The sequence below is a fragment of the Pipistrellus hanaki genome (genome assembly GCF_964339955.1).
Source record: "Pipistrellus hanaki genome assembly, chromosome: 13".
In the NCBI taxonomy this organism is placed as follows: Eukaryota; Metazoa; Chordata; class Mammalia; order Chiroptera; family Vespertilionidae; genus Pipistrellus; species Pipistrellus hanaki.
The window spans coordinates 51,558,955-51,573,945 of record NC_140515.1 but is presented as its reverse complement, the minus strand read 5'-3'; the positions used below and the strand labels follow the sequence as shown (position 1 = coordinate 51,573,945).

At 58.6% G+C, this 14,991-nt stretch overlaps 1 protein-coding gene across 1 annotated transcript in view; it reads right to left on the bottom strand.

Moving 5' to 3' along the window:
• Positions 1 to 14,555, bottom strand: part of ITGA9 (integrin subunit alpha 9) — a 247,024-nt gene extending 232,469 nt beyond the window's left edge. Inside the window, exon 1 of the mRNA XM_084902785.1 lies at positions 14,086 to 14,555. Coding sequence (XP_084758911.1) covers positions 14,086 to 14,276 — 191 coding nt within the window. The 5' untranslated portion in view covers positions 14,277 to 14,555. The remainder of the gene's footprint in view (positions 1 to 14,085) is intronic.
• Positions 14,556 to 14,991: the final 436 nt, after the last annotated feature.

Sequence of the window (14,991 nt, the reverse complement as noted above, 5' to 3'; positions counted from 1 at the left end):
GGGATGACAAATGCATCCAACTCAAAGCATGGATGCCGTCATCGGCATGCAAACTGGGCAAGAACGAGGCTGTATGTCCTTCGTCTTGAACGGAAAGCTGCCTTGGGAACGGGCCGACCCCCGCAGAGCCCGTCCCTGAGGGAGGAAAAGAAGACAGACGTGCCAAGAAGACGGAAAAGACACATGTGGGCCCACGTGGGCACGGAACGCAGGGGAACAGCAACCAGTTCCCCTCCAGATGTTACAAAAACGATTCTGACCTACGGCTTCATGCGTTGTTTCCGGAAAGCAGTCAACCGAGGAGCGAGGGCAGAGAAGACCAAACAGGCCCCGTCAGGTACGGCCTGTGCTGAGCCACGAGCCACTTGGAAAAAGAACGTGTGCGATGGGACTGCAGACAAAACCCATGCTGATGTTCCAAGAGCAGAACGCTCCAAGCCGCTCCTCGAGGCGAACCCGAGCTGCTCTGTCTCTCTGGCGGCCTGGAAAGGGGGTGCGATCTCCCCAGCAAGCTTGTGGGCACACTGTGAAATGGATCAGCACCGCTCACCTGGGCACAGAGGGCACTACCCACCAGGTCAGTGTCTCCCAAACTTCTGACATATGCGTACCCCTTCTATAATTCTCATAACGCTGAGTACCCCTGGTACTCATGAGATCGTAGAATTAGGCGCAGCTCAGCACAGTGCAGTGCATATCCCCACCAAACTCCGGTGCAACCCATACCCCCACCAAACTCTTCCCGTACCCCTGGGGGTACACGTACCACGCTTTGGGAAACACTGCACTAGGTCATTTGTGGAAAAGGCTGTATAGGGAAGAGTGACCCCCGACAGCCTCCCTAGGGACCCAGCTCCCCTCACAGTGTCATCTTGAGGTGTCGGACACTCATGCTTCACCCCATCCTGGCCTCAAATGGCACTGCCTTCCCCCACCCCCCACCCCGATGAGAAACAGAAGCCGGAGACCCTCAGACGGGCCTTCAGCAAGGCCGGCAGACATCACCAAGGACTCCCACGCCAATAGACTCAGACCCGTGTCATGTTCATGGGAAGGCATGTGGGTCTCATCTTCATTGCCCCTGCCCCGACCCCTCCACACTCAGGGGGTGAAGGACCTCTGAGGAGGCAAGGAGCTGGGGAGACCACCCCCCCAACCCCGCTTCCCAGAGCGCTTCCGTCAGGATCTGTCCGGGACAGGCTGTGTTCTGTTCTGTGCGCAATCAAGTCACACCCAAGCTGCCCCACGGGCCCTCAGTGACACACAGGGGAGCTGCCCCTCCCGCTCACCAGGGTGGGCCACAGCTGCCGAATCTCCAGGCTGAAGCATGTTCCCAAACAGACCACCCCGCCTCTGTCACCCGCGCAGGAGCACTCTGGCCGGCTCTCGGCTGCTCTGGCCGGCTCTCGGCTGCTCTAACACAAATGCAGGATGACACAGGTAGGGATCAATTCCCCACCCCCCCCCTGGCTTCTGGGGCTGAGCTTAGAGCCCTGAGGGCTGCTCTCCATATGGCCGACCCTGTTTGCAAAGGTGAGAAGCATTAGCAGCCTGGATAGGGGGTGCTATAGGGGGTACCTATCCAAGCCGCTGAAACACCCACGCCTTCCCACGCGTCCGCCTGTCGGATCTGGGCAGCATACCCTGCCGCCACCGCTCGGAAACCCCAGGGGGGCGGGGCTGGGTCTAAAAATTCCTACCGACTCCAAATGTACATCCGCGCCCCGTGAATAAACGCCACTTGCAATTCGTTTGGCAAGAATGACAAAAATTAAACACAGGGAGAATTAATCTCCTACAGGGGCGGGCTGTTTCTTAGGCGCCTTCCCCGACCCCCTCCAATGGCACTGGAACCCTGCACATTTCAGACGGTGCCTCTGCTCCCAACGCACAGAGCGAACGGGATCGCAGGCCATCCCAGCGGGAAGGGACCCTGGAGGGCTCGAGCCCAGGCACTGCTGCTCTCTGCCAGGACCAGTGAGGGAGAGGGGCAACGCTTACGTGGAACTCGAAAGTGGAGGATGGACCGGCTATATTATCTTTCCCTTCCAAGTCCGAGGTACGTGATGATTCTAGCAATAGCTGATCAAAAGCACTGAACCTGGCGTGGCTCAGTGGTCGAGCATCGACCTATGGGGAGGTCCCGGTTGGATTCCTAGTCAGGGCCCATGCCTGGGTTGCGGGCTCGATCCCCAGTAGGGGGCATGACGAAGGCAGCCAGTCCACGATTCCCTCTCATCACTGATGTTTCTCTCTCTCTCTCTCTCCCCCCCCCTCACCCTTCCTCTCTGCAATCAATAAAAAACATATTTTAAAAAATAAAGTAAGTTCAATGTATGTGTGTGTTATTTTAAAGCACTGATAACAACCCTCTGGTTCCAACGCCGAATCAGCTGCTCGGATGAGAAAGGTTTCCCCAAGCCCCGTGTCATGGGAAATGAAGCGAGAGATCGGGAGCGTGTGCACGCACACGTGTGCGCCCGGCTCGCAGGGGTGGTGGCACGGTGGAGCGTGAGCCTGTATCTCTGTGTTTACAGAACATCGTGGCTTCCTCCGCCTGGCGCTGCTCTGTACCCAGGCTGCGGGCCAGCAGGGCTGCGGCGGCGGCCGGCCAGCCGATGAGCTTGTCTTTTCTGAAGTGGGTTCAGCTGGCGATCGGCCAGGCTGATCCCGAGAGATAGAGCCAGCGCGATGGCCCAGGATTCGGGGCAAGCCGCTGAGGAGATGCCATGTGCTCTTTCTCATTATCCTACGTTACGGAGAGACATCCCAGACGCTTCCAACATCCCCCCAGACCCTCCTTGGGACTCTGACAAGACAAGACGTTTCTTTCCTGTGTGCGGTCGTCATACGAAAAGGCCGGAGTGTCCCGCACCCGGGAATAAATCATCGGGCTGGCGCTGACCTTTGCCGGAGGCTCCCGGTGTGGTCCCCCGCCCGGCAGCACGGAGAGCATCTGGGAGCCGGATGGGCGTGCGGCCTCTTGGGGCCGCGTTCCCGGCCCGCTCCATGGGAAGGCACTCGGGAACAAGCTCTCCCTGTGACTTCCCGCCTAAGGGGTGCTTTGTACCCAACCCCCACCCCGATGACGCACAATCCTGTCCCCTTGAAGCCGGTCCGAACAGAGGACCCTTGAGAAGCCAGGCTTCCCTCCTATGCCGTCCCCGGGTAAAGATGCACCCAAACTCCAAAGGCACGGTGGTCCCCTCCTTCCCTCAGACGTCTATCACATGTGTCAAACACACGGCCCGCGGGCCAAATCCAGCCCGCCAGGCCTTGCAATGTGACCTGCACCGCGCTGTCATCACTGCACTCCGCTGTCAGTTTATGACATTGTCAGTTTATGACTGTTCAGTAAACCATTCGGCCCGCGATTTAGGCTGGATTTTAGATTTTGGCCCCTTCTCTGATTGAGTTCGACACTAGATCTCTGATCGCGAGGACAATGGGCACGGGTTGGGCACGCGGAGTGCGCAGGTGCTGGGCGAGGCTCCCAACGGCGGAATCTCGCTGAATCTTTCACGGAGACCCTGTGGGCGGCACTGATATTCGCCCCGTTGTACCGACGGGGAAGCAGGTGGCCAGAGACGGTCCCGGGACTTGCCCACGCCCACTTAGCGTGGTGGTAAGACGCCAAGCGGTAGCACGTGCCCTCGCCACGCCCGCTGCCCGATTCTGCCCATCCTATACCAGCCAGGAGGAGGAAAGGGGAAGCCACAGGGGTCACGTGTCCTCTGCGATGCCAGCTGCTCACCCCAGTGACCTGCCTGAGAAAGCCCAGGGGAGGCCCGCAGGTGAGAACTCGGGCGGGGAAGCCTTTTCATGCCCAAGGACAGACTGGCATGGGAACAGAACGAAGGCTTTCTCCTCCCCATCGGGGGGACCTCCCAGCATCTCCTCGGAGGTTCGCACCTCTCTTGGAGTAGTTCACGCACCGATTGAACCATGTGGGCCCGTCTGTCCACCAGCCAGCTCCAGGCATGCTCGCGGGGTGTCTGAGTGTTTGCTCAGGTCAGTCCTGCCGGGCAGGCAGCCCCTGTTAGAAATACTAACCCCATTCACAGGGAGATGGCGGGTGACCGGGCTGGATCTGAACCCGGGGCATTGGTGCCCCCGACTCCCTCCTGTTGCCGTTTCGATGCCCTGGGTTTTTCCAACACGGCAGCTTCCTCAGTCAGCCTGTGTGTGGTCCAGCGGGCAACAAAGGCTCCAGGACGGCCGCCCATCCTGCTCTGAGCCCGTCCGTCCCTCACATCCTGAGGGCGAACTGCAGGTCCGGTGCCTGGAGAGCAGGTGGTGGAGAAGGGCTGAGCCACAGCTGCCTCCTGGGGAGGCTGGGAACCGACAGCGATTCCCTCCCTCCCTTCCTCTCCCCTCCCTCCCTCCCTCTCCCCTCCCTCCCTCCCTCCCCACAATGCCACGGCGGTGCTTCTGCGGGTGAAATCACAGCCAGATCCAGGACAGCAACTGGGGATTCAAAACCTTAAGCCCATTAGGGCTGCTTTCATGCATTTGATCCCAGAGCCAAAGCTTCCCCAGGGACCCACGTGGCAGTGATAATTCCATTGCTGCGCTCACCGCACCACACGGAAACCCCAGGAATCCCTCCGCACCCTCCATCAACGGAAAACAGACAGCCTCAAGCACAGGGAGCACTGCCTCTGAGCGTACAGAACGATTCGCTCCCAGAGGGAGAGACTCCCCTGGGCCAGTGCTTGCCAAATGGAGGCGGGGAAACCTGAGAACCTCAGAGGCGCCTCTTTTTACATCCGAGGACCCTGAGGCTCCGGGTGTAAGCAGGACAGCTGCTTTGAAGTGTTTTATTAGTTTTAAGAGGAAGAGAGAGGGATAGAGAGTTAGAAACATCGATTAGAGAGAGTCATCAATCAGCTGCCTCCTGCACACCCCCCACTGGGGCTGTGCCCGCAACCAAGGTACATGCCCTTGACCAGAATCGAACCTGAGACCTTCCAGTCTGCAGGCCGACGCTCTATCCACTGAGCCAAACTGGTCTCGGCTGCTTTGAAGTGTTTTAAACGAGTAACACCACCTGGATGCTAAGCTCCAAGGACAAGTGACATGTAAGAAGCACCAGGGCAACACAGGATTCCAATGCTGCCTCTGCCACCGACAGGCTGTGTGACCTCAGGCAAGTGTTTTAACCATCCGGGGCCTCCGCCGTCTTCCTCTGTGAACCAGAAGGAAAATGTACCTGATAAGCATTCTTGTAAGGTTTAAGCACCCAGTACTGGGTACCAAGGGTACATTCAAAGAAGGGTTGAGAACGCTGGGCAGGTGGTCAAAAACCTTGGCACCCAACTCATCCCAGCTCCACCGCCTGGCAGCCCCAGGAACCCACAGAGCCTCCATCTCTTTTCTGGGGTGCGAGCAGAAATGTACCCGTTCCGTCCGCTGAGGTCACAGAAATCCAGGAATGGCGAGGGCACATTCACCACTGGCAGCAGATGGTGCCAGTAACCACGATTCTCCACCCTTCCGGTACCCAGGCCCTTCCCAATGTGACTCTGCAGCTTCTTCCATCAAGAGGTGAAGTCTGCCCTGGCCGGTTTGGCTCAGGGGATAAAGTGTCGCCCTGTGGAGTTCAATTCCAGTCAAGGGCACATGCCTGGGTTGCAGGCTCGATTCTCAGGGGGGGAGCGTGCAGAAAGCAGCCAATCGATGATTCTCTCTCATCATGGATGCTTCTCTTTCCCCCTCAGCTGTTAGTTTATATTAATAAAATTAAAAAAAAAATAAAAAAAGAAGAAGAACATGGGCTGGCCCTGCACTTGCACTGGCCAATAGGAAGTGACAGGAGGAACAGCCCGGGCTCCGAGAGACCGGGCACATTTCAAGTGCCCTCCTGGCACCCTGTCCAGCCACCATGGGTACAACAAGCCCAGACTGCTGTGGATGGCACACACAGCCATCCCCGCTGAAGCCTCCCTAGACCCGCCGACAGATCATCCTGCCCAGAAGCTGACAGCAGATGCACAGTGAGCCCAGCGGAGAACGTAAGAACCACCCAGCTGAACCCAGTCTAACCTGCCAATCACAGAATCAGGAGCTAATAAATGGTGACTGGTTTAAGCCGCTGGGTGTTCAGGTGGCCTGTTCTGCAGCAATACTGTGGTAATAGAAAACAGACACACCATCAGGCTAGGCCAGTGGTCGGCAAACTAACTAGTCAATAGAGCCAAGTATCAACAGGACAACGATTGAAATTTCTTTGGAGAGCCAGACTTTTCAACCTTAAACTTCTAACGCCGCTTCTTCAACATAGACTCGCCCAGGCCGTGATATTTTGTGGAAGAGCCACACTCAAGGGACCAAAGAGCCGCATGTGGCTCGCGAGCCGCAGTTTGCCAACCACGGGGCTGGGGCATGCCAACCCCGAAGGGAACTAGACAGTGGTACCTCCATCGCCAACCATTGCTCCTGGGTCCAACCCAAGCATCTGACTCTGCAGCTCAGAGCTGTGGCTAGTGCTCCCCCATCTTCCCAATCGCCTTTCCTTCCCACAAAGGAATCTCACTGCCAGCCGGGACCACAGGTCCACGGGCTCTGACATGAGCAATGCAAAGTGAGGGGGTTGGGGGAGAGAGGGTAGAAACAGCCCCAAAGAGTCTGCCAGCTCCTCTCCAGCTGTGTGACCCTGGGCAAGTCCCCAGACACTCACTCCCTAATCTCTAAAACAAAGATAATAATGAAAGCAGGGACCCCTCCCAGGGCAGTGATGAGGCACAAGAGGCAAAGTGTGGTGGGGAGGGGCCATGCACCCAGGATGCTCTGACTTTAGAGAACGGGGTAGGACCCTTCAGGTGTCAAGGCCAAGAGGCACCTTTTCTCCCCCTTAGGAACCAGATACCTTGGGCAGGGACTTGGTGGGCTGGTGTGTCCTACACGATGCTGACCCTGCTCCCGGGTTTGTGCCCACGGCAGCACATGAATACCAGACGCTAGGACAGGGGTGGGCGGGCCACCCGGGCTCAGATAGAGGAAACCAGATCTTGTAGGTTGATCGCTGGGGCTGGTTGGGCTGTGCACGCCCCCTATAGCTCTGCAAAGCCTCCGACTGGCAAACGGGAGCCATGCCCAAGGTCCTCCCAAAGATCCCATAAGAGACCACCATGCCTGTGGCAGCACTTGGCTCCTCGTCCATGCTCAGCAAATACTATCTGATGGGATCATTCATTTTGACTTTTTTTTTTAAATATATCTTTATTAATTTTTTAAAATATATTTTATTGATTTTTTTACAGAGAGGAGGAGAGAGGGATAGAGAGCTATCGTAGAATCGTCATTGAGAGAGAAACATCGACCAGCTGCCTCTTGCACACCCCTTACCGGGGATGTGCACGCAACCAATGCACATGCCCTTGACCAGAATCGAACCTGAGACGTTTCAGCCCACAGACCGACGCTCTACCACTGAGCTAAACCGGTTTTGGTTCATTTTGACTTCTTAAAAGTCACAGCGCAACGCCCCGGAAAGCAAGTGATTTCTGAGAACACCACGGCTGCTTTGAATAAACGTGAAAACTTCTTCCCGGGACAAATCACAATGGGTGTCATCAGGAGGAGACTGTTTCCAGCCCAGCAGCAGGTCCCCGGAGAACTAGCTGGCCGGAGCCCGGCCCTTCGCACCCTGGCCCTCCGGGCTGGGCAGGACTGGCTGAGAAAAGTCTGTCCTCTGGCCTTGGGAGGGGCCCGCCCAGGCGAGCCCAGTGCCTCTGCCCCAGCTGGTTCAGCACCAGCTCAGAAAACAGCACCCTGGCCAGCTTCGGGATCTTCGGGGAAACTCCCCGGAAACACCACAGGATGCTCTCTGGGTCCTCTTGGCCTTGGGCCTCATGAACCCATCATCCCTTCCTGAGAGCTTGAGACAGCAGGCTCTTGGGGGGCCAGTAAGAACCAGGAACCAGCCCTGGCTGGTTTGGCTCAGTGGATAGAGCATCAGCCTGCGGACTAAAAAGGGTCCCAGGTTTGATTCTGGTCAGGGGCACATGCCTAGATGGCGGGCTTGATCCCCAGTAGGGGACGTGCAGGAGGCAACCCATCGATGATTCTCTCTCATCATTGAGGTTTCTGTCTCTCTTTCCCTCTCCCTTCCTCTCTGAAATCAATAAAGATATATTTTTTAAAAGAAGAACAACAACAACAATCACCAGGGACCAGACCTGAGAGTTTGCTTCCAGCAAACCCAGATGGGGAGGTGGGGCCTCCCCCGAGCCCCAGAGTCAGCAGGCCACAGAGGCTCAGCAAAGAGGCTGTGAGGAGACAGCTGCCAAGCTATTGCTAGCATCTCCTCCATAAAATGGGGCAGAAAGGCCCACAATCCCTCAACGTGTTGCCTTCCCAGGAGTCTCTCTTCTGCGCCCCCCCCCCAACCACCTGTGCCTGCCTGAGGACGAGCCCCTCCCCATCGGAGCCCATAGCTTATATTTTGCCTGAGACGCGAGACTAGAACCCACCACCTTCTCACCCATCAGCCTGGGAGCGGAGTTTTCATTCCTGAAGCCCTGCCCCTTAGCACGGAGCCTGTGCTCCAAGGTCTGATGGCTGGAAAAAGAATTCCGCCACTTTGGCTGCACACTCTACATCAGGGGTCTTCAAACTACGGCCCGCGGGCCACATGCAGCCTCCAGGGGAGTCTGATCCTGCCCGCCAGGTTTTTTGGGCAGTGAGCGCAGCCAAGGTGTTACAGTAGGAATTAGTAGTTCATATAGTCCGGCCCTCCAGCTCTCTGAGGGACCGTGATCTGGCCCCCACTTTAAAAAGTTTGAAGACCCCTGCTACATCTTCACTTAGATTTAATACACAAATACACCAAGTGCTGGTGTTTCTTTTACTTATATCACCTTTGGATCTTTGGCCCTTTAAGACTTAAGTCATTGCTCTAAAGCAGCACCCCACCCCACACCCCACCCCCCCACCCCCAGCGGAACGCTCTGCGGTGATGAATAGACGCTCCCGTGTCCCATCCCAAACGGAGGCCGCCGGCCGCGTGCGGGCACCAAGCCCTTGCCATGTAGCTGGTGCGACGGAGGAACTGGGTTCTTCCTCTTCTTTGGCTGACATTGATTTTACTTTAAAATTGCAATCTATCTGGCGGCTGGCAACTGTGCTGGCACATGGCAGTGTGCCTTTGAATGCCAGTCCTTTGAAGGCTCAGCCCCAAGGCAGAGCGAGGATGTCATGTGCTCCTTGGCTCTGGACTGCCCCCTCGCCCTCTCTGAAGGATGCTCTGACATCCTTCACAAAGCAGAAAGCCGGCCCGTCTGTCTTCCACTTCCAAGCCCTCGCCCTGTGCCCGGGCACAGCCGCCTAGCCGTGTCCCGAGAGATGGGGCAGGAAGCACGTGGCCAGAGAGGAAGCCGGTGCACCCAACCAACTCCAGGGCGTCTGGAGAGGAGGGGAGAGGAGGGGAGGGGAGGGTGGGCGAACCCCACTCTGGGGGCTGGACGCCAGCCGGGCTGCGTTTATTTATATCACAGGGTGTTACAGTTGTCTGTCCTGCAGCTGAGGAGCCCACCCATGTCTGCGGGACAGAAGTCGGCTTTGTCCGTGTCCCTTGGCACCTCACATGGTGTTCAAGGGGTGCAGGAAGATTGGGGGTGGGAGACACGGGGAGTGCACGGGGAGACACCCTAGGGTGACACTGCAAAGGAGGAAACGGAGTTGCCTGCAGGTTTGCATCCAAAACAGATACAAGGGACATCTGTGACACAGCCCGGGATATTCTGGTCCCCTGGCCACTGGGACAGCACCCATGCCTAGAGCATGGCCAGAGGGTCCCCTCAGCCAAGCTTGTGGGGAAAGGAGGGGTCTGGGCTCGGCTCCGATGCGCTGTGACTGCAGAAGCTGGCCTCGGTCCCCAGGGCTGGGAAAAGCGAGGTCACATGGCCTCTCCTACAGAGATTCAGGACCTTCTGGTCGGCGACAGTTTGAAAAGAACTGACAGGACTGTTCTGAGTGAGGAAGCAGGGCTCATTCTGACACACACACACACACACACACACACGCACGCGCGTGCACACATGTGCTCCGTGATATGTATCTAGGAAGGGGCTCTTACCCCCACGATCCCTCAGCTCTGCCCCTGCAGAGGCCTCACTGCCCTGTACCCCTCCACCTCAAACACATTCTTCCCACTCCTCACCCTACACACAGCCAGTCCCGCTCCCTCACCAACATACAACCAATCCTTTCACCCATGAAAAGGTGTTTCATCAGCATGAAGCAAACTTACTGACTCACTAATATTGAATTAAGAGGCTAAGGAGCACCCTCGCTGGTTTGGCTCAGGGGATAGAGCCACAGCCTGCAGACTGAAGGGTCCCAGGTTCGATTCCAGTCAAGGGCACACGCCCAGGTTTCGGCTTGGTCCTCAGTAGGATGCATGCAGAAGGCAGCCGATCAATGATTCTCTCTCATCATTGATGTTTCTATCTCTCCCTCTCCCTTCCTCTCTGAAATCAATAAAACATTTTTTAATATATTTTATTGATTTTTTTACAGAGAGGAAGAGAGAGGGACAGAGAGTTAGAAACATCGATGAGAGAGAATCATCGATCAGCTGCCTCTTGCACACACCCCCATCGGGGATGTGCCCGCAACCAAGATACATGCCCTTGATCGGAATCGAACCCGGGACCTTTCAGTCGGCAGGCCGACGCTCTATCCATCGAGTCAAACCGGTTTCGGCAATAAAACATTTTTTTAAAAAAAACAGCTAAGGAGCAATTTCCTGTCAAGAAGACAGACACTAAATACAAGGCTTAATCAACAGCTGCCTTTCCGTCTCCATGGATTCTTTCCCCTTCCGTGCCCTTTGTGACGATCTGTGACCATTCTAGGCCCCCTTCCACGGGTGGCTGAGCCTGTGCACTGTCCCGAGCAGCCCTCGGGTAAAAACTCCCAAACTCCAGTGCCACGTAAGTGAACGCATTTCTCTCAGGCATTCGCTTTTGCTTCGCTGGCGCTTGGGAGATGCATAGAAAATGGACTTCGCATCTCCCTTCCTCTCTGACCCAGCAAGTCTAAGCCCAGGAAGGCAGTCAGAGGAAGTAATTACGCCGCAAAGCTTTAGTTACAAGGATGTTTACCCCCGCTGTTGTTTATCATCGTGGATAACGGGAAACAACTTACACGGCCCTCACGCGGGGCTGAAAGATGCAGAGCCCAGGGACTGACTACCTGGGAGGAGGTGACCAGCCACCAGTCGCTAAGCCACTCAGCCAACCCCAGGGCTGAACGTTAAGGTAGGGATCTTGGGCCGGTCTCCTGTCTGCAGGGCCTGAATCCTATGCATGGAGGGTGACACCGTTCATTCTGAAGGAAGGACATTCATCCAGAATTATGAGCAAAAAAAGGAGGCCCGGGGCCCTGGCAGGGGCCTGTGAGTGTGAGAGGCCTTCGGTGGGGTTTTCATTCGCCTCCTGGTGAAGTCCAGCCTCTAGGGCCGTGGTCGGCAAATGACGGCTCAAGAGCCACATGCGGGCGGCTCTTTGGCCCCTTGAGTGTGGCTCTTGCACAAAATACCACAGCCTGGACGAGCCTATGTTGAAGAAGTGGCATTAGAAGAGGTTTAAGTTTGAAAAATTTGGCTCTCTGAAGAAATGTTGATCGTTGTCCTGTTGATAGTTGGCTCTGTTGACCAAAGAGTTTGCCGACCACTCGGGCTAAGACAAAGACCATCTAAGACAAACCTAAATCAGTCGGGGGGAGAGGAGGGAGGAAATGAACTGCTTCAAAAAGATCTCGGGCCGAAACCGGTTTGGTTCAGTGGATAGAGCGTCGGCCTGCGGACTGAAAGGTCCCAGGTTCGATTCCGGTCAAGGGCATGTACCTTGGTTGCAGGCACATCCCCAGTAGGGGGCATGCAAGAGGCAGCTGATCGATGTTTCTAACTTATCTCTCTCCCGTCCTCTCTGTAGAATATCAATAAAATACATTTTAAAGAAAAGATCTCGGGTTAGTTGATACCTTAACAGCCTTAGGGATGGCAGTAGCGCCCTTCGGTTTCAGGAGCAGAGAGGGCACTTGAGCGACCAGCAGCCTGGCTGTGGTGGGTTCGCACGGGCCCCTGAAATATCTGGCCCATGCCCCATCTCCACTGGCACCACAGCTGCGCACCAGCGCTCCCGCCCTCTGCCATTCACTCAGGCGCCGAGTTGAAATGTATCCACACCACCCAGCTTTTCTTCCTCCCCTTCTTCAAACAAAGCAGGCTCAGCCCTCTGCATCTGTCAGATCAGCTCTGGGCTCCCCACCCCCTGAGCTGGCTTAGCCCTGTGGCCCATCCAAATGGCAAGAGGGCCTTCGTGCCTCTTCCCCCAACGGAGCCGTTTAAAGAGCTTGAGGAGCTCGGAGCATCCAAGTCCGCACCCACAGATGCCCCAGAGCCCTGGCCCGCCTCTCCCAGGGCCCCCCTGCCTGGAGAAGAAGCCCTTCTATTTTTGACAGCTCTCTCCGCACGCTTTGGTGCCAAGGGCGCACCCAGGAGTCCGTGTGGTATTCTGGGGTGTGTTCGTTCTCGTTCTCTCTCTCTCTCTCTCTCTCTCTCTCTCTCTCTCTCTCTCTCTCTCTCTCTCTCTCTCGGCTTCTGCCTGGGCTGCATTCTCTAGGACAGCCAAGTGCCCCTCTCCGAGTGTGGAGGGGGCCGTGGGGAAGGCGCTCAGCCTGCTTTGCTTAGGGGAGGGGTGTTGGCACAGGCAGGGAAAGGCAGTCTGGCCTTCCATCCCACACCTGGGGCGGGCGGCAGGGAGGGAGACGTGAAACGGGACAGGAGCCACACTCGGACTTAAAAGCACAGCTTCTCTCAGAGGCAGCTCTTGAAACCGCACGCCTGTGAGTGGGCTGGCTGGTCACGGAGTCCCGGCTTTTCCAGGAATTCTGCGGACTTGATCTGCAATCCACTCTTTTCCACCAGCCTCGGACCGATTCGGAGCAGTGATGCTCCGGCAGAACTAACTCTACCTGTGGCGGAGAGCACACGCCACTGACCTTGCCCTCCCAGGCTCCTGCTAAGGATGCTCACACCGGGGGGAGGCCCCCCATTAGGGCATGACCTTGAACAGGGGAGCTATCCCTGGGCCAAACTGGGATGAAGAGGTGCCTCGGACCGCTTCATTCCCTCTTGTGCAGGGAAGATGGTGAGGGAGGGACCAGCCTCTCTTCTGGCCTCGCCCCGGGGGCCTGTACACCCAGGTCTGCACCCCTTAGCTGGTGGTGCTTAACCCGGGAGAGTTCCCACCCCTTGGGACTCTTAGGGGGCAACTGGCCTCCTCAACCTCTCCAGAACCACATCCCTCTGAGACTCCTGGTGCTGTGTCCAAGTCAGAGAACCCATGTGGAATGAGGCCAGCCACCCTGGGACTTACCCACCAGCCCTCCTGTCCCTGTCATCACTGGGGTCCTAGACCCTCCTCCTCCTCCCCTGCACCCGGACCCTGTCAGCTCCCTCTGCAGCGAGCCTTTGTAAGGGAGGAGGGGGCCTCTTGGCTCCTAGATGCCCCTGGGGTCTCAGACACCCAGGCCTCCGGGGACCCCTCCCCACCCCAGCCCCTCACCAATGCGCGCACGACCTGCTGCCCTCCCGTGGCAGGGTTACTCCGCTTTCTGTGCGTGATGTAGCGGGACAGGCTTGACTCCAAGCCGGGGAGAGATGGATGGGGTGTCACCAAGAGTTGCCCGAAACTGTGGTGCCAGAACCGAGCCGGGATGCCTTGGGGATGCGAGCCAGCCAGCGGAGGGCAGAGGAGCCAAGTTCCTTTGCGAGGAGAGAGTGGAGTCTGGCCGGGAGGCCAGGGCGGCTCTCCCGCACCCTCCCGGCTGGGTCCCCGGGGAAGCGCCCGGCCCGGCTCCCTCCGACCCCGGGCGCCCCGGGGAGGTCCAGGGGCCCGGGGGCCGGCGCCCTCCCTCCTCCCCGCCGTCCCCCGCGGCCGCGCGGCGCGCAGCGGAGACATTTAAATCTCCCCCGGGGCGGCGGGCGGCGTGGAGAGGCCGGAAAGGCGGCGGCGGCGGCCGGGACCGGGGCCGGGGCTGGGGCGGCGGCCGGGGGGGAGCCGCGGGGACACTCACCAGCGCGTGCTGTCGTGGACGTGCTCCAGCACCGCGTACCCGAAGAAGGAGCCGGCGGCGCCCTGGAAGCGCACGGGGCGCTGCGGGTCCAGGTTGTAGGCGCCCGCGGGGGTGCCCGCGGCCACCAGCGCCAGGAGCAGCGCGCGGAGCCCCCCGGCGCCCCTCCGCGCCGCCGCCGCCGGGCCGCCCATCCTCAGCGACACCGCCCTCCCGGCGCCCGGCGAGCAGGGCGCGGAGCGGGGCAGCGGGAGCGGGGCGGCGGGGTCCGGACGGCCGGAGGCTCCCGGGGCGGGAGCCGTGCGCTCGGACGCGGGGAGGCGCGGAGCGGCGCGGGGCCGGGGCTGGGCCGGGCGGACGGGGAAGGCGAGAGCACGGGCGGGCGATCGGGGCGGGCGGCGTCCTCGGTCCGGCCGAGAAGTCTGCGCGCTCCACGAGCGGGTCCCGGGCCGGCGGCTCTGACTGCGGAGAGGCGCGCCCGCCGAGTGGGCGGCGGGGCGGCGGGACGGCGCGGCAGCGCCCCCTGCGGGCCGCGGGCGCACTCGCACCTCCGGGCGGAGATGGCCGGGACACCCGCCAGGCGCCTGGGGCTGCCCCACCTCCCCTCCGCGCCCTGGGAGGCCACCCTGATCCTCCCCGCAGCGGGGAGCGGTGCTCCAGCCGCGCTCCTGGGTCCCTGGGGGTGCCCCTCGTCCCCGCTCAGCCTCGCGCTCACCCAGGACCGCAGGAAGCCGGGAAGGATTGAGTGTATTCCAGCCTCGCCCATCTGCTGCCCCTCGCTCAGCGGTGAGATAACCTGCAAGAGGCAAGCACTCCAGAACCGGCAGCTGTTGTGGATAAAACAGTAGCCACGGAGGAGTGAGAAGAGTACTCCCCCCCTCCATACACACACACACACACACACACACA